The sequence below is a fragment of the Astatotilapia calliptera genome, chromosome 18 (assembly GCF_900246225.1).
Source record: "Astatotilapia calliptera chromosome 18, fAstCal1.2, whole genome shotgun sequence".
NCBI classification, from domain to species: domain Eukaryota; kingdom Metazoa; phylum Chordata; class Actinopteri; order Cichliformes; family Cichlidae; genus Astatotilapia; species Astatotilapia calliptera.
The window spans coordinates 18,459,540-18,476,150 of record NC_039319.1 but is presented as its reverse complement, the minus strand read 5'-3'; the positions used below and the strand labels follow the sequence as shown (position 1 = coordinate 18,476,150).

Genomic DNA, 16,611 nt, shown 5'->3' with positions numbered 1-16,611 from the left:
TCTCAAGTGGGATTTCCTTGCATAGAGACCTCCGTGTGTTAGCCAACAGCAGTTGGGTATAGAGATGAAATCCTCAGATTCACTTTACATCTTTTGCTGGTGCAGAGTGATGCCTTGCCTCGTGTGGGCAGTGTGTAGCCATAGTGGTAAAGGCATAGGTATCATGGCCCTAGAACAATATTTATGAGTCCCACAGATTATCTAGTACCTCACTTATGCTCTGATCCAGGATCTGGGAGAAGATGAACCAGGGCATCATCCACTGTCTGACCAGGAGCGTACCCAGATGTCTGAAGTGCATGGAGGCACATTGAGGCTGTAAACATTAGTGAGCCAGATTAGTCTGATCACTCTGATATAAATTTATAGCTTTTTTTTTGTGATTTGATGATTTTGGTTTCCCCTGGCTTTTGTTACATAATTTTGTTCTCAGCAAATTACAGTGTGTATCAGTAAAAACTTTCAGCCTGAATATTTTGTCATCAAGAACCAATGTGTGATTTAAGTGTTCCTGTAACTTTTTTAAATTTAATTTAATTTTTTTGGAGCGGTGTATTTAGATTTTTTTTTTTTTTTTTTGTGCTGAGGCTGTTAAAGACTTTTCTGTGTGTCTGTTCAGACTGAGCAGGTTTGTGTTTCTTAATATGGACAGATGGTGGTGATAACGTACCTTAAATACCAACAATTCCCCGAACGCAGGTGAAAATTCCACTAAGACCAAAAAGACACTGACACCAATATTTTATAAGCAGTGTTTTAAGTTTTAACTGTTCAGATTTTTAAAAAAAAAAAAAGTTTTAGGAAGTATCTTGATGCATTCTCAATCATCAAGGTAAGTAAATCTCCAAAAGTTGATTCTGTTCATCTGGACGTAGCGTTTCGTCACTTGGAGTCATGCACGTGTTAACTGGTGCAGGGGTTTCTGTGGTGGAGTATGAGCTGTTTCCTTCCCAGAGATTTTTCTGTGTTTAAGTTTTTCACTCAGGCGTCCAGTCCTGGAAGAAAAGAGGTGATGTTTCTTAAAAATGTTACAGTGATCTATGTCAGTGGTAACAATCATAAGGCCAGGGGACTAGAAGCAGCCCAGCAAAGATCCACTATCTGGTCCACTGGAAGACTTTGGAAAATATGAAGGAGGGCATGAATTTTGGACTTTTAGATGGATTTATTAGATTTAGATTTCATTCATTTTTCTTGCTGATAAAGTCTCCTCCATGGCCATTCATACAACGCCAAAGTAATTAAGAGACAGATAAACAATTAAATGACAGAAAAGTTCCATCAGCTATTAAAAAAATTTGTTGTTTTTTAAAGTGGGTTCACAAAAAGCAATTTTGAAATCAAATCTTTGAATTGACAGAAGCTTTGTTTTGTAATTAGAGCACAGTCTGAGCTACCAGACGTTGTCTAATTTTGCGTATTTATTTCTTGCAGTTTAAGCCCAAACAATATTTCTTTAACATAAAGAAAAACAAAGATATACTGTTGAATTTACATGGCTGCTTTTATTAACCCTCTCGAGGCAGGCGTTGCCGATTTGCAAAAGTTAAAAACTAACAACCTGGTTACCCCACATACATATTTTATGAGGTTTTTTTTTTTTTACTCAGAAGTACCACTGCAGGACTTGGTTGTGCATTAGCAACAAAAAGTTTAATTTGAGCCTGAAAGGGTTAAGACATCACAGCCAAGTGTGTAGGTAAACTTCTTTTTACTAACTGAAATGGGAGTTTCACTGGTCTGGATAAAAAATGGGCTGTATGTGCTGCAAATTGAATGTTGGCTTCAAATTTTGTCCAATCAATCAAAACATCTTTCTTCGCAAATAAGAAATCTCACAGTTAATACAAGACTTGATGCTCCTGCATCACTGGCATCAACTCTTTGTGTGACAGGCATTATTTCCAGTTTGATGGGTTGACATATTGTTTGTCACACCCACCTAGAAGCAGTTGTCTGGTCTTTTTAAACTAATATGTGACCACTGCTGTGACTCATAGATTAGAATGAGATCTTTCCAAAAGAAAAATCCCTGGACAACACCTGAAAATTGTTATTAACAGTGCCTGGTGTGGGGGGCAGTGGTCAGAGGTGAAAGAGTACAGTGTGCAGCTGTGCAAACAGATGAGGAGTCTTGAGTCTGTTTCACTCCCCTCGCTGTGTGGATAATACAGTATGAGACAATCATTCTTTCACCTCCTGCTTTTTGTGTAAAGGACAAGGGTGAATAAACACAGGAGGGCGAAGGGAAATTTTATTGCTGACTAAAACAGAACAGCTAAAACCATTTCCCCCCACGAAAAATCGTTAAGCCCATCAGAAGTTTCGCAAGTCTGAGAGTACTGTGTGTTCCAAAGTCACATCTTCAGAGCAGGAAACTCTTTAAAACATGCATTTTCTTTTTCACTTTGTCAGTCAGTCAGAGAAATTGTGTTTTTCCCCTGCTGAATTTCTGGTACCTCCAAATAAAGGAGCAACAGTTTAAAAGCCCACATCGCGTAGCAATGACCTAAATCAATTTCACACTGAAGCCGAGTTGATTAATCGGTGCTGAAATTTTAATGACGCAGCAGGACAGCAGCCCTCAGGCTTTGTTTGTTCAAAGGGTTTGTCTGTTGCATAAAAGGCTGGTGACCCCAGTTGTCTGATTACCTCTTAGCTCATTCTCAGAACGAATCAATAACAGTTAATAAACAGTGAGCCATTTTTGGGTTGAGTTTAGACATAAAGTTCAGTTTGGACATCACATGAACCAGTACTCAGACTGGGATTTTAGTCTTCTGTGTCCCCTGGGGAGCTTTTTCAGAGTTTGAAAACTTTATAGGAGCTCCAGTAAAGATGCTGTTGGTGCTTGATGTGTTGACCTTTGATTTGTTCCTTAGGAGTCCCAATTTTATGACCTCCATGGAGTACCCACTAATATTTATGCATATTTGGAGAGTTTTTAGACTCTTGCAGGTTTTGCACATTTTCTTTTGTACTCTTTATGAAATGGATTTAACTCAATCAACAAAAAGTTACAAGTTACTACAACTTGACTGAAATCCATTAAGTATTGCTCATAACAGGAAGAGATGCAAATTAGCTCATATAAGATCCTTGCATGTAATTGTGTATCCCAGAATGAAAACCTAGCATGGAGGTTCAGTGGCTTTTCTGTAGACCTGCAATAGATTGTGTAAAAACACAGATTCTGGGGAAAGTATACGAATATCTGAAAATGTCCAGGAGCAAAAAGAAGCAAGGTGCCACCATAAATCTTTCAATAACTGGCCACCAGTTTCCCAAAACACACCTGAGTAACTCACTTCAGCATGATCCTCCAGTCTTCCTATCATTTCTCTACAGGTTAACCATGACATCATCTGCCCTCAGACTTGAGTGAAATCCAGATCTTTTGCCAAGTATATCATGAATTGATGAGGGAACAAGCCTCAACTTGCCATGAAAGTGCCTGTGAGTCTTAAAATCACTTATGAGCCTCTGAAAACGGGATCTGTTTAGAAAAATCGCTGAAATTCCTAAACATCTTGATTGTTTATTTAAACTCCAGTGTGGTGACATTGCCCAAAAACTCCTGGCGTTTCCTGGAGTTGACTGTATGACAGGAATAATTCAGAATGACGGCTGTTCAGGTATCAGAGAAGCAGCTCTGAATATGTCTCCTTCCACTTTAATGTCAATCTTTACTGAAGGTGCAATTAAAGTCACCATTTCTATCAGTGACGTAATAACAGTATGAATAACTGAGGAGCCCGATGTCTCTGATTCCTGATGGAGGAGATGGATGTTTTTCTACAAACTGACACTTTCTCAAAGTGTACTCATGTGTGGGCCTCAAGATGAATCACTCCTGGCTCATGTGTCACAGTTAACTCCAGTGTTGCCTCTCACTCAAACGCCTGCCTTGAACACGCCTTCACATCTTACAGTAGCACACAGCATTTCACCTGCACCTGAAGGGGTTATTGCATGCACAGTGGAACAAAACCTTAAAAACAAAGATGACCATAAAAAATACAACAAAGCATCTGCTCTTGAAGCTCACCCGTTTATGCAGACTACAGTACTTTGTTATTCCCCTGCTCTGTGTACTCTAGGAGAACAGCCATGGATGATAAGCTTATCTCCTCTGACTCAGCACAGTCAGAATGACTTAGCGAACAATAATCTCTGATACGCAGTCCTTCGCAATAATCCTACACTTCAGAAAGTTCAGTCACAAAGCTACAAAGACAAATAATGGTGTTCAAATTCATGTTCACAGCCACATATAAAAATATAGAACTGTGTGACCATTTTATTTGGTTCTGTTTTCTGATCTTATGACAAGAAACGGTCCTGCCTGCAAAAGCTGGACAGGTATGTTACGGGATTGCCAGGTGTGTTATCAAGCACCTCAAAGTCCTTTAAAAATGGGACTGACAGCAATAATCTTCTTTGATTTTTTTATAGAGTAAATGTTTAATTCTAGTGTGTGCGGCAGGAGTTAACCACCATGATGAATTAATTTCTGTTAGGATTAATAAAGTTTTGTAGAATCAAATGAAAGACAATTCATGGCCCAAGCAGTTCTGAGTGAAGTGTCAGCAAAGATTAACAAAAGCACAACATTCAGATTGAACTGCAGACTCACAAGACAGATACTGTAACGAGGGCTAAAATCATTCAAGATCAATTCCAGACTACATACCTCAGATGCCCACAACATTCATTTGTATTTCTTCTGGTTCATCTGAGTTCTTTAGGTTCATAACACAAAACAGGGCAAGAAAATAAACAACCCTTGCAGCAAATACCCCATCAGATCAGCTGCATGAGCAATATCTGTCCAGTGTATACCTAATAGAAACACACTCCGCACCCTAGCAATAGAAAGAGATGCTTATACACAGAAATGATTAACCTGGACTCCTGTGTCTCCTCCTGGGATTTAGTCCTACAATTAATACAATCATTCCACAAAAACTGAATGGCAGCCTGGCGCTACTTGGACTTCGACCCTCTCTGTATCACTGAGTGATGGATTTTCTTACAAGGAGGCCGTCATTCACAACACCACCTCCTCCTCCACCAGTCAAACACTACAGCCGCCTTCCCCCGGCTGTGTCCTGACCCTGTTTCTGCTGTGTCACAAAGCTGGAGTATGATGGCTCAGCTGGACGTATGGGGCAATCATGATGCCAAGTTTGCATAAAACATAAAAACTCACGTACTGTGGGAAGGAAGTGAAGGAACTGAAGACCTGGAGAGAAGAAGAACTACAAAACCTCACAAATGCTTACCATGCATGCACAAACACAGCCAAAGAAAGACAGTCAACCGGTGCCAGGTTCCTGCCATGCATCTCCCACAGATGTCCAGTGAAGTGCGCTCTGAGCATCATGACCCACATCATCACACTGTTTCGTCCTGCTGATTAGAATGGGAAGTAGTCATGATTTATTAAAATAAAGTTAAATACAAAATTATAATAACGATAAATGTAACTGATAATCTAAAGCACAGAAATATGTTTGTTATCAGCGTATTACAACTATTTGATAAGGTACAACTTTATTTGGCAGGAGATCAGTTTCTACTTCATAGATAAGTTTATAAAGTAAGCTTATCTTGATTTTGAGGACTTTAATCTCTCAAAATAAAGACTTGTGTAATCTGCAGACTCACCTTTGGACACATTTCAGTTTTGCTAGTTTATCTTCCAAGTCACACATTTGTGCTGATTACCTGAAAAAAAAGAAACATTTTACAATCTGTACTTTCCCTGCTTGTATTATTTAGGGGTACTTCCTGCAAGCCCACTCTAAGGTCAGCATAACACCTTAAAAATGTGCACTCAAACTTTCCCTACTCAGAACTGTCCTCTTTGTGGAATGGGTTTATTTTAGATGTAAACATTTCTCAATACTCAGGGGTATCATATTGATTTCTCAGCTGATGGTGAATAATACTGTATCAGAGACCCTGATAAGATGGCTGGACTAATTCCTCATGTTGTAAAGTAAATTTAACCATAGCAATATTAATACTTGCAATCACCTATTCCACAATTATGTGTTATTATATCTAGAGCTGGGAGCAAAATCTGCATAAATATTTCTTTCCCTCTTATTTTGCTTTTTTTTTTTTTTTTTAAAGAAAGAAGTATGGAAGAGATGTGCTTTTTGTTCCGATTATCAATTTTATTCATGGCTGGCCCAATTTCAAAGTTGGATGGGTCCAACCTTTATCTTTAAAATTGATATAAGGGATAATTTAGCTACTTCTGCTACTCATCATCTTCACTGGACCTTATTCTGTTATTAAAAATGATTATTTTAGGTTTCCTATTTGAAGGAAACGGTTTCCAAGGCCTAATCCGTGGATCGACTTCCTTCAAGGCGTGGACGTCTATCAGCAGAGAATGTACCTTCACCTATCAGCAGAGAATGTCCCTTAGTCTGTAACACAGTCAAATATAGTCTCAAGTAATATTCAAGCATGCCATTCAGCGTGTTAGTACGAGCTCGGGAGCAGCTTGGGAGAACAAGAAAACAGAGACTGCTTTAGATTGTCTTCCCAAAGTGACTCAACTTTATTCACAAGTACAACAGTTTATATAGAGGGTAAAATTCATGAGACAGCAGATTTATCAGTTTAAACCAGTACAGACCAAGATAAGGCAGCGTCTTCCTGCCCATGGGTGAAGAAGCATCCTTTGTGTAGTTTATCAGTTCAGCTACAATTGTGATTATCTCAGCGACATATTTTCATGGCACAAAACAAAGAGTTCTTACATTAGTGAAATCTGAAACAAACCATTTGGCCTTCAACAGGCGTCTCCTAAAAGATTAAGAAACTAATGTAGCTGAGGGAGTGATCTCTGTGGTATTTCAACCTTGTACCAGCCTGTGATTCTCACACATCAATTCTTGGGTCAAAGAGAAAAATAACTAAAACAAAGGGGCCTTATTGAATGACAGAGTTTTCCTGTATAATGTCACTATAAAACAATATCCAGTAAATGCTACCATGGTACTAAAATACCTAACACTATTGTTCCTTTAAGTTTTACCTGCTTCAGCCAAGTAAGACATTTAAAGTTGCAAACGGACACAGCAGCACAGAACAAAAACTGCATGAATAAAAATGAATTTGGATAATAAAACACTGCAGAAGCAAGAAAGAAAAGCAGATGATGCAAAATAAAAAATAGATCAGTTTTCACTTACACAGGCTTTGGCTGTGGACGCAGGATGGTGTGCAGTCCTCTGCAGAGCTGTAAAAATTAGGTTAATTAGTTAACAATAATAATATTTTATTTTGATTACTTCATTGTGAGTGGTAAATTATGTCTCCTAATTCCAGAAATACTAAGTAGTTTCTAGATACAGCAAATATTCTTCTTCTTCTTATCCAATATTAAAGGATGGTGTACTACAGTAATGTTGCTACATTAAGTATTAAATCCATCCAGAATCATGTTTTGGATCTTCCAAAGTTACACCACCGAACATGCATCATTAAACATGAAATGTATTATGAGAGGTATTATGTGATATCTCTACATTTGATGGCTGAGAATAAAGGAAGCAGTCAAATGTGCAAATCAGCATGAACCTTAGTGCTTGCATTGGGTAATATTGACTCTGTAAACACAGCTCCCAAGTGGGTCACACAAACTGCAACTTTTCCAAGTAAAAAAAAAACAAAAGAAAAGTTTGCAGGTTCTGATTTTAGAGGCTGAATAATTATGAATATTGAATGAAACTTTCATGCCACTTCTGGATACAGAATAAAGACAATTATATTAAATTAAAAAACAAATTGCAAAATAAAGACATTTTCTCAAGAAATACAATATTTTGTGTGCTATATAAAGTCTGGTGGCATTTATACTTCTATTCCACGTATTTACTAAAAAATTAAAATATTTTACAGATGTTTCCACAACAAATATTTCAGGACATCCATTCTTTCCTGCAAAACATCACATGAGTATATTAAATTCTCTACTTTAAGCAGTCCAGAGTTATATTCTGAACCAAAGTTTAGATTTTTCTTTCTTTCTTTCTTTTTTAAGTTAACTTCAGCATGACTATGAAGATATTCCATTGCAGGGCTTTTTACATGTGGAGTATTTTTACATTGTGCCATATATACTTTTATTCAGACACCAAAATCCTTTTCACGTGGCTGGTTAGTCCTGAGACCAGAATGCTTTACTGCAGTAAAAACTCCAGGGGTTTTTGTTATTGTTTTGTTTTTTTACTCTTAAATGTAGTTTAGACTCTGTGCTGCAGAATGTTTTGTCCTCTGACCAAACCTTTAACCCACCTGAAAACAAAGATTTTTGGTCCTGCACGTGTATCCTAAATATGCTCATCTCTAAATATTTCTGATTTCAAATTGTGCAAACAAACTGTTTCAGATGACTAAATGTTATTTCGTATTATGTGGCAATTTCAGATTGTCCATGAAACCTAATCTCTGTCTTTTGCACACTAAAGTACACACGTGCGCCCCCACATGCGCACACATTAGGAAACCTGAGCAAACTCTGGCATTTTTATCTTTTGTCCCGGTCCACTCAGGTTTGCTATAAAAGCCCGAGCAGCCTCCCAGTCTCTCTGCTCTGCTGATCCGGAGACCCCACCGCCCAACATGAAGCCCCTCCTCCTAGTGGCGCTGCTCGGACTGCTCGGTAAAAGCTTTTCAGCCCCGCACTACTATATTTAATCACACACATGACATCACATTTTCAATCCAAACTGACATCCATGTGTTTTAACAGCCAGCGCGTTCGCCCGACCCGGCTCTCAGAAGGTGAAATGGTGCGTCAAGTCGGACCAAGAATTGCGTAAATGTTTAGATCTCGCCGCTGCGGCTCCTGCGTTCTCCTGTGTGAAAAAAGAAAACACCCTCGAGTGCATTATTGCCATTAAGGTGAGCGCTTTTTACATCCAGAGCACCAAATTAACCACAAATACTCAATAATAGATTTTGACCAGGGCAGTTGTTATAAACGCAATGTAACTGAAGTGCTTCACAGTGCTCGGCTTATTCTGAAATGTTACTTAAATAAAAATAAGTGAATGTAATGACTTCATTTTATTGTTTTTTTCCCTTCACTTTCTTCGAGTAGGTTCATACTCGAACTACTACTAAAACATATCTAAAGTAAAGATAAACTAACTGTATCTGCTGTGGAGTGTTCTAGAAAAATAGAGTCGAGTTAAAAAATAAAAAAATAAAATCCGAACCAAATGATTTGACTTTAACTATTTCAATTGTATCTAAATATTCAATTTCATTTGGTTACATAAATACAATTTAAATGTTACATTTAATGGAAGCTTGTCAAATAAAATTTATTTGATTGGCATGGATTCAGTTTATACCAAGCACATTTTCCTTGATGATTATTTAGCTCATTAAATAAACATTTGATTTTATATATTTCAGCTTTACTCACTTTACTCAAAATGATTGCATCATGTTTGCTGAGGATGAATAACTCCCCCCCCCCCCCCCCCCCCCCCCCCCTTTTAAGTATTTAATGTGGGGGAAAAACTACCAATGCCTTCAACTTATCCAGTGAAATTCTATGTAAAAATGACTTGACCTCAGTCATACAGCAAATACTCTCCGGCAGGCTGGTGAAGCAGATGCCATTACTGTGGATGGTGGGGACATTTACACTGCTGGCTTGAACAACTATGACCTCCATCCCATCATTGCTGAGGACTATGGCGCCGGTATGTCTAGTCATCAGCTGTCGTTAGTAGCCTAATGAAATAAGCTCAAGCAAGAACATGTTTAGCGTTTTATTTGAATGTGATTTAGCTGTTTCAATAATATTATATCCATTTTTTTTTCATTCATTCAGGTACGGACACCTGCTACTATGCTGTTGCTGTGGCAAAGAAGAACACTGGATTTGGCTTCAGAGATCTCAGGGGGAAGAAATCATGTCACACTGGTTTGGGGAAATCTGCAGGCTGGAACATTCCCATAGGATCTCTGGTGACCATGAATGTTATTGAGTGGGGTGGCATTGAAGACAAACCTCTGGAGGAGGGTAAAGGACTTTTTGTTTCTGGTTAGCTAATAACATTTGACAGTTTTAGTGCATGTATGGTCAAAGGACAATAAGATCAGACCTTTTTATGAGAAACTGCACACCTGAGAAACAATTAAACACACTTATTTGCTTTACTGACAAGAATTTATTGACGGGATCAAAACTACAGGAAAAGTAGAAACAGACAGGGGCTACCTAGCTTCTTTTTTTATTAGTCCTTTATTTAACCAGGGAAAAAAATCTCATTGAGATTAAAAATGTCATTTCCAAGAGAGACCTGGCTTCTGCCCAGGGATTATAAAATCCTGTGCCTGTCAGCACTTCTTATCACTTATAACACTTCCTTTTGTTAAATATAATTTACTGAAGTTCAAAAACTAGTCTGTTTAGACTAGTTAGGCCTGTTAGACAGTTGAACAAATCAATAGCCATCCATCTTCTTCTTAACCAATTCCAGATCACAGGGGCTGGAGCCTGGCTCTCAGGGTGAGAGGCGCGAAAGGTTGCCAGTCTGTTAGGGGCCAGGAAAAGACAGGAAAACCACCCACACTCACATTCGTACATATGGTCAGTTTAGAATTGACAATTAACCTAACATGAAAGAAACTGGTGTATGCAGTATCCCATGCAAGGGGATGCAAACTCTGCACACACAGTATAATATGAAACTTCTAAATGATAAAAATGCATATGGGAACTTTCATATTTGTCTTTAAAGGGAGACAGTGGTGACACTCTGGCTCTATTGTCAGTGTTTTGGTTTTCTTTTCTAAATTATGACCCTGGCCTTGTTTTTTGTTATGCAGCTGTGAGCACCTTCTTCCATGCCAGCTGTGCCCCTGGGGCAGCAAGAGGCAGCAAGCTGTGTGAACTGTGCAAGGGAGACTGCTCCAGGTCCCAGAGGGAGCCTTACTATGACTACAATGGAGCCTTTCAGTCAGTGTCCACTTTTTAATGCTTCTCATTAGTGAACATAAACGTCTACACATTTAGCCAAACCTTTTATCTGTAATAATATGACTTTTGTGACAGGTGTTTGGTGGAGGGAGCTGGAGATGTGGCTTTTGTGAAGCATCTCACTGTGCCAGGTCAGTATCACAACAACCTTTATCCATTCTAACATGTAAAGAAGCACTGAATCATAGCATTGTCAGGTTTTATTTATCAAAAAAAAAAAAAGCTTTACCAAGATTAAAAGTTTCATTTTGAAAAGCGACAGGGACAAGAGGGGACCTGATGAACATGCATGACATACAAATACAACTGTTGCACACTGCACAAGTCAAGGACAAGTTGAGCAGAATTTCAAAGCAAATTTCAGAGCAATCACGTTGACCAAGAATGTCATTTTCTCCATTGATTAAAATCGTCTTAAACGCCCTGAAACTTCTACAAAATATGGGAAAGGATAACTGTGAAAAACACTGATGTAAAACCTGTGTCATATCACACTTCCAGAATCGGATAAGCCATCGTACGAGCTGCTGTGCAAGGACAACACCAGAGCACCTATTGACAACTATAAAGTCTGCTCCCTAGCCAGAGTGCCAGCTCACGCTGTTGTTACTCGCAAGGATCCACAGCTGGCCGACTTGATCTGGCAGAGCCTTGACCAAGTTCAGACTGACCACGTAGGAAGTACACTGAATAACATCTAATTTCAGCGTATTCTGATTCCTTGTGTTTCAGCAGCCTCATTGCTTTCCTAATGAATCATCTCACTTGCTGCCTTTTCAGAGCTTTAACCTCTTCTCATCTGAAGCCTACGCACCCGCCAAGAACCTGATGTTCAAAGATTCAACAGTGAGGCTCTTGAGGGTGCCCCCAAACACAGACTCCTTCCTGTATCTGGGTGCGAACTACATGAGCATCGTCCATTCCCTTAAAAAAGGTAAAGAACACAAGCAAGACAGGCAGAAACGCAATTGTTAGTCAGGTGTCAGTCTGGCTTATGTCTAAGTCTTTCTTCCCTCTCTAGAGCAGGCATCAGACGATGCATCCCCTGCCATCAGATGGTGTGCTGTGGGCCATGCTGAGACCGCAAAGTGTGACACGTGGAGCATCAGCAGTGTGTCTGGGGACACCACCTCCATTGAATGCCAGAGCGCCCCTACAGTTGAAGAGTGCCTGAAGAAGATTATGGTAAACTCTGGAGGAAATATCAAAATCTGTTAATTTATTATTTTTTGTCTCCACTCTGTGACATTCATCTCTGCTTTGAATCGCCCCGCAGCGTAAAGAGGCCGACGCAGTGGCCGTGGATGGAGGTCAGGTGTTTACGGCTGGAAAGTGTGGCCTGGTTCCTGTCATGGTGGAGCAGTATGTGCAAGGTAGATAACAAGAAGAAGAAATAACACACACACAATCCTGTGTCTTATTTCAACTTTTTTATGAGTAATATTTGTTCATTTTGTCTCCTCTCACAGAGTTGTGCAGCCGCTCTGATGGTAGTAAACTTTCATCTTTTTCCTCTTCTTTTTATGATATGGACAAATTTTTTAAAAAGTCTCGAAGTGCATTATTTTAATTGTAACACAACTTCAATGACCTGTTGTGCTGATGACCAGATTTGTATTTTTATCCTTGGACTCTACCACTCTACTACTACAACTATAATTTAACTAGCTTTATATGAACAACCAGTTCAAGGAATCCTTATTTATTAGTTTATCCTCTGAAACTTCTGAAGCTTTGAACAACAGGTGGATGGAGCTTGTCTTCATTATATATTAAGGATATAGTCTCTTTATGGCATTACAAACAACCAAGATTAAAAAAACAATACTAAATAAATCCCCAAATTGAGCATTTACATAAATCTGGAGACCTAGCATTTAGCTCAAAGGTATTGCTTGTACATTGTTTAAAATTTTAGTGGCTCCGGCTTTGTAAGTGTCCACCATTATAATGAAAGATGACCTTTAAAAAGTGGATTAATTTCAAATTAATCAGTGACAAACAGAGTAGATTTATATGAATGTCTCTCTGCAGTTGAATCATCTGAAATGTCTACCTCTACTTCCCGTATCCACTCTCAGTCACATCCTCCTCATACTATGCTGTTGCTGTGGTAAAGAAGGGTTCAGGGGTGACCTGGGACACTCTGAAGGGCAAGAAGTCTTGCCACACAGGAATCGGCAGAACTGCTGGCTGGAACATCCCCATGGGTCAAATCTACAAAACAGAACATGACTGTGACTTCAGTGAGTGACTGCAAGCTTCTCCTTCTTTTACCAACAGAAAGAAATTTAAAGCCACCCACAGAAATCATGCAACTCCCCTTTTTCTAAAAAAGTTTGTTTAGATGACTCACGTGATGAATCTGTATTTAAACAAAAGCCACAATCTTCCATTAACCTTGACAAAAGAGAGGTTTGCTGATTGTGGAACTCTTTCTGCATCTCTTCTTCTCATCAGCCAAGTTCTTCAGTAGTGGCTGTGCCCCTGGAGCAGAGCCCAACTCTCCGTTCTGTTCTCTGTGCGTCGGCAGTGGTAAAGCTGTGGGAGACCAGGCCAAATGCAAAGCCAGCGCTGATGAGAAGTACTACGGTTATGCTGGAGCCTTTAGGTACAGCAAGAAACAGAATGGCATCGCATACAAGTTTGTGTATAAGGAGAAAGTTAGCAAAGAGACGGGAAGCAGAGGAAAACAATCTTGCTCAATCTTGCCAGCTACTGTTATGTTTTTTTTTTCTTATATATTTCTTTTGTAAACAGCCAAGAATGTGTCAAGAGCTGAAGCATGTTTTCCTCCTAAAACCAGAACTTTTTAATCGTTTTTAAAATTTTTGTGAACTTTAGCAGTGATAAGGTGTAATTTTTAATTGGTTAGCCATTTACCCCCAACTTCACTCTTTGTCTCCAAAGTCATGATGTATGGCATATCATTACAGGTGTCTGGTTGAGGGTGGTGGTGATGTTGCCTTCATTAAACACACAATTGTGACAGAAAACAGCAATGGTAAGAGGACTGCACTGATCTGCACTACCTGCTCCGATGACATTACAACAGCTTCTAAACTTTATTCCACCTCTCTTTATCGAAGGTAACGGTCCAGACTGGGCTCGTAATCTGAGATCTTCTGATTACCAGCTCATCTGCCCTGGGAAAGGACCAGTGGAGATCAGTGAATATGCCACTTGTAACTTGGCTCAGGTGCCTGCACACGCTGTGGTGACGCGCCCAGAAAGCCACAGTAAGGTGGTCCGCATCCTTCAGGAACAGCAGGTTTGTGATAAAGTCTAAGATAGCTACTTGAAATGAAATAAGAGCTTAAAATAAAATTGTTGTTGTTTCAAAGCACTGAATTCCCAGTGCAAAAATCTGACATCAAGGTTCAACTTCTCTAGCCGACACAGATGCTGAGTCTGAAATAGAGAAGCATCCTTTCATTACAGAAGCTGCATACAGTTTGTTTGGCATTCTGTTTTGAGCACAACAATGAATTTTTAACCGATTTTTCCAAATAGTTGCCAATTAACTCTGACAACTTTAACATTGTCCCTTTGTAGGGGCTACATCTAAGACTCTACAGGCCTCAGTTAACAAGTTAAAGCTTATGACAGCAGAATTAGAAAAATACTGAGCAAATGTGGCTTGTTTGGAAAGAAAAAGCCGCTTCTCTCTACAGAGAACATAGCAGGACAGCTATATATATTTGCAGAGTTGCATCTGAACAAACCAAGAGACTTCTGGAACAATGTTCTCTGGGCGGACGAGACCAAAGTGGAAACGTCTGGCCTTAATGTACAGGACCACGTTTGTTGAAAATCCAAACATATTCGCACAAACACCTAGTAGAAACTGGTGGTGGAGGGGTGTTGATTTGGGCTTCTTTCACAGCAACGTGGCACAAACACTTCAAGTTACTGCTCCCAAAGTTGATTCTACTTGCTACTGAATCATGGAGTGTACTTAGTTTGTCACAACTGCATAGAGTCCTGTGAAAACTTTCTTTTTGATATGACTGTACTTGCACTTGATCTCAAGTGGGGGGGACCTTGGCATTTCAAAAACCAATAGTTACAAAAGTTATGATGACTTCTGTTTTTCCACATTCTGTCGGTTTCAATGAGTAAAGTAACCAGTGTAATAGAAATCTAAACTAAATAACTGCTTCAAACCTAAATTGTGTTCTTAGGCCAGATTTGGAAACACCGGAACCGATCCTTCATTCAGAATGTTCCAGTCAGAAAATGGAAAGAACCTCCTCTTCAAGGACTCCACTAAGTGTCTCCAGGAGGTACCACTGGGAACAACCTATGAGCAGTTTTTGGGAAATCCTTACATGGACGCCATGAAGGCAGTGAGACATTGCAGCGAAACTACTCCAGGTTTGTACTACTGCAGAAATTACTTAGCATTTAAATGGTACTTTTGTACCATCTTGTACCAGATAAAATAACATTCATACTCGACATTCTCCAATTGTTTTTGTTTGCCTCTCTTCCCAACAGATCTGGAAAAATCTTGCACATTCCATACCTGCCAGCAAGGCTAATGGAGATGTACAACACAGTGATTCAGCCATCTTACCCACTTACTTCCTGCACTTACCCAAACATAGTGTTTCTCCTGTCTCCTCTTCTGATCTTACTATAGACTTGTTTTTAGAAGCACAATTGACACCAAATATCATCAGTCCTGCCAATCAACAATATGTGAAACGATCATCTCCACATATAGCTATTTTTATGCTGCTGAAACAGCATGTTACACTGCATTTGTCACTAGATCAACTATGTTTTGTTAACACACGACTGACTTTTCTCAAATAAAGACATTTCAATGCTCTTTCACGGTGAAAGCACAATTTCTGACAACGCTGATGGTGTTTTATCCGATCTTCTCCCATAACGATTGTTACCAAAAGAACAAAAAAGAAAAGACAATATTATCACATTTACTGCAAGTACCAAAAACACTGAGTCACTGGCTCGTTTGCAGGTTTAAAGAGCTGCTGTCTGAAGGTGCATTCAATAATAATGAAACATTAGGTGAAAAAACATGTAGCAGAATGACTGTCAGTACCGGTAATGTACATTATACAATTATAATACAATAAGTATAACTGTAGACTACATTTTATTAAAATGTGATTTCACTAGCTACCTTCAAATTGTTACCAGTCTATATTTAAGCACATGGATGTACAGTTTCTAACCGTGGTAGTCAGCTGAGCTGCATTTCCACAGGCTTCGCAGGCAAATGAATAAATAAACATAATTTGAGGAAAATCTGTTTGAGTGAATCGCACAGACAATGTGGCACCATCTGCTTTTTGGATACTTTGAAGACTTTTGGATAATTTACATTCAAATCAAAATCCTGTGGCATGAACAATGTGAAGCTGTTCCATCATAGAGACTTCACAGCAGGTTGGCATGTTCTGGAAACCCCTGTTAACACTTGGCTGGTGAACAAACACATGGTTGGATTAACCTAAACATGGGAAAAGGAGCTTTGGAATATGACTCCTATTTGACACAACTTAGTTCTATTCAGATATGCAGTATATTTAGGAATATTCACCCTGTACTGTACA

At 39.2% G+C, this 16,611-nt stretch overlaps 1 protein-coding gene and 1 long non-coding RNA gene across 4 annotated transcripts; one reads left to right on the top strand and one right to left on the bottom strand.

Moving 5' to 3' along the window:
• Nucleotides 1-829: 829 nt before the first annotated feature.
• On the bottom strand, nt 830-7,568 carry LOC113009915 (uncharacterized). 3 transcript variants are annotated; one of them, XR_003270262.1, is made up of 4 exons: nt 7,215-7,568; nt 5,671-5,730; nt 5,286-5,415; nt 830-995 (listed from the first exon to the last, which is right to left on the bottom strand). It is a non-coding gene; the product is annotated as an uncharacterized LOC113009915 (long non-coding RNA). The 3 variants fall into 3 exon arrangements; XR_003270260.1 differs by lacking the exon at nt 7,215-7,568 and having other exon boundaries at nt 5,671-6,433; XR_003270261.1 differs by lacking the exon at nt 7,215-7,568 and having other exon boundaries at nt 5,286-5,412; nt 5,671-6,433.
• Nucleotides 7,569-8,600: 1,032 nt separating this feature from the next.
• Nucleotides 8,601-15,865, top strand: tfa (transferrin-a). The gene is made up of 17 exons (XM_026148571.1): nt 8,601-8,686; nt 8,777-8,928; nt 9,638-9,740; nt 9,872-10,063; nt 10,873-11,002; nt 11,099-11,154; nt 11,525-11,697; nt 11,804-11,957; nt 12,045-12,208; nt 12,300-12,396; nt 12,493-12,513; nt 13,105-13,269; nt 13,484-13,634; nt 13,960-14,027; nt 14,113-14,294; nt 15,208-15,400; nt 15,524-15,865. Exons 1-17 carry the CDS (start codon nt 8,647-8,649, stop codon nt 15,565-15,567), a joined length of 2,085 nt encoding a protein of 694 aa, XP_026004356.1. The 5' UTR covers nt 8,601-8,646; the 3' UTR covers nt 15,568-15,865.
• The last annotated feature ends 746 nt before the right edge of the window (nt 15,866-16,611 follow it).

Bases quoted from the DNA above. Each gene is read 5' to 3' on its own strand.
- tfa (XM_026148571.1), top strand. From the start codon at position 8,647: ATGAAGCCCCTCCTCCTAGTGGCGCTGCTCGGACTGCTCG. The intron at 13,270-13,483 runs GTGAGTGACTGC...TCTTCTCATCAG, and splicing joins AGAACATGACTGTGACTTCA to CCAAGTTCTTCAGTAGTGGC. The intron at 15,401-15,523 runs GTTTGTACTACT...TCTTCCCAACAG, and splicing joins TTGCAGCGAAACTACTCCAG to ATCTGGAAAAATCTTGCACA.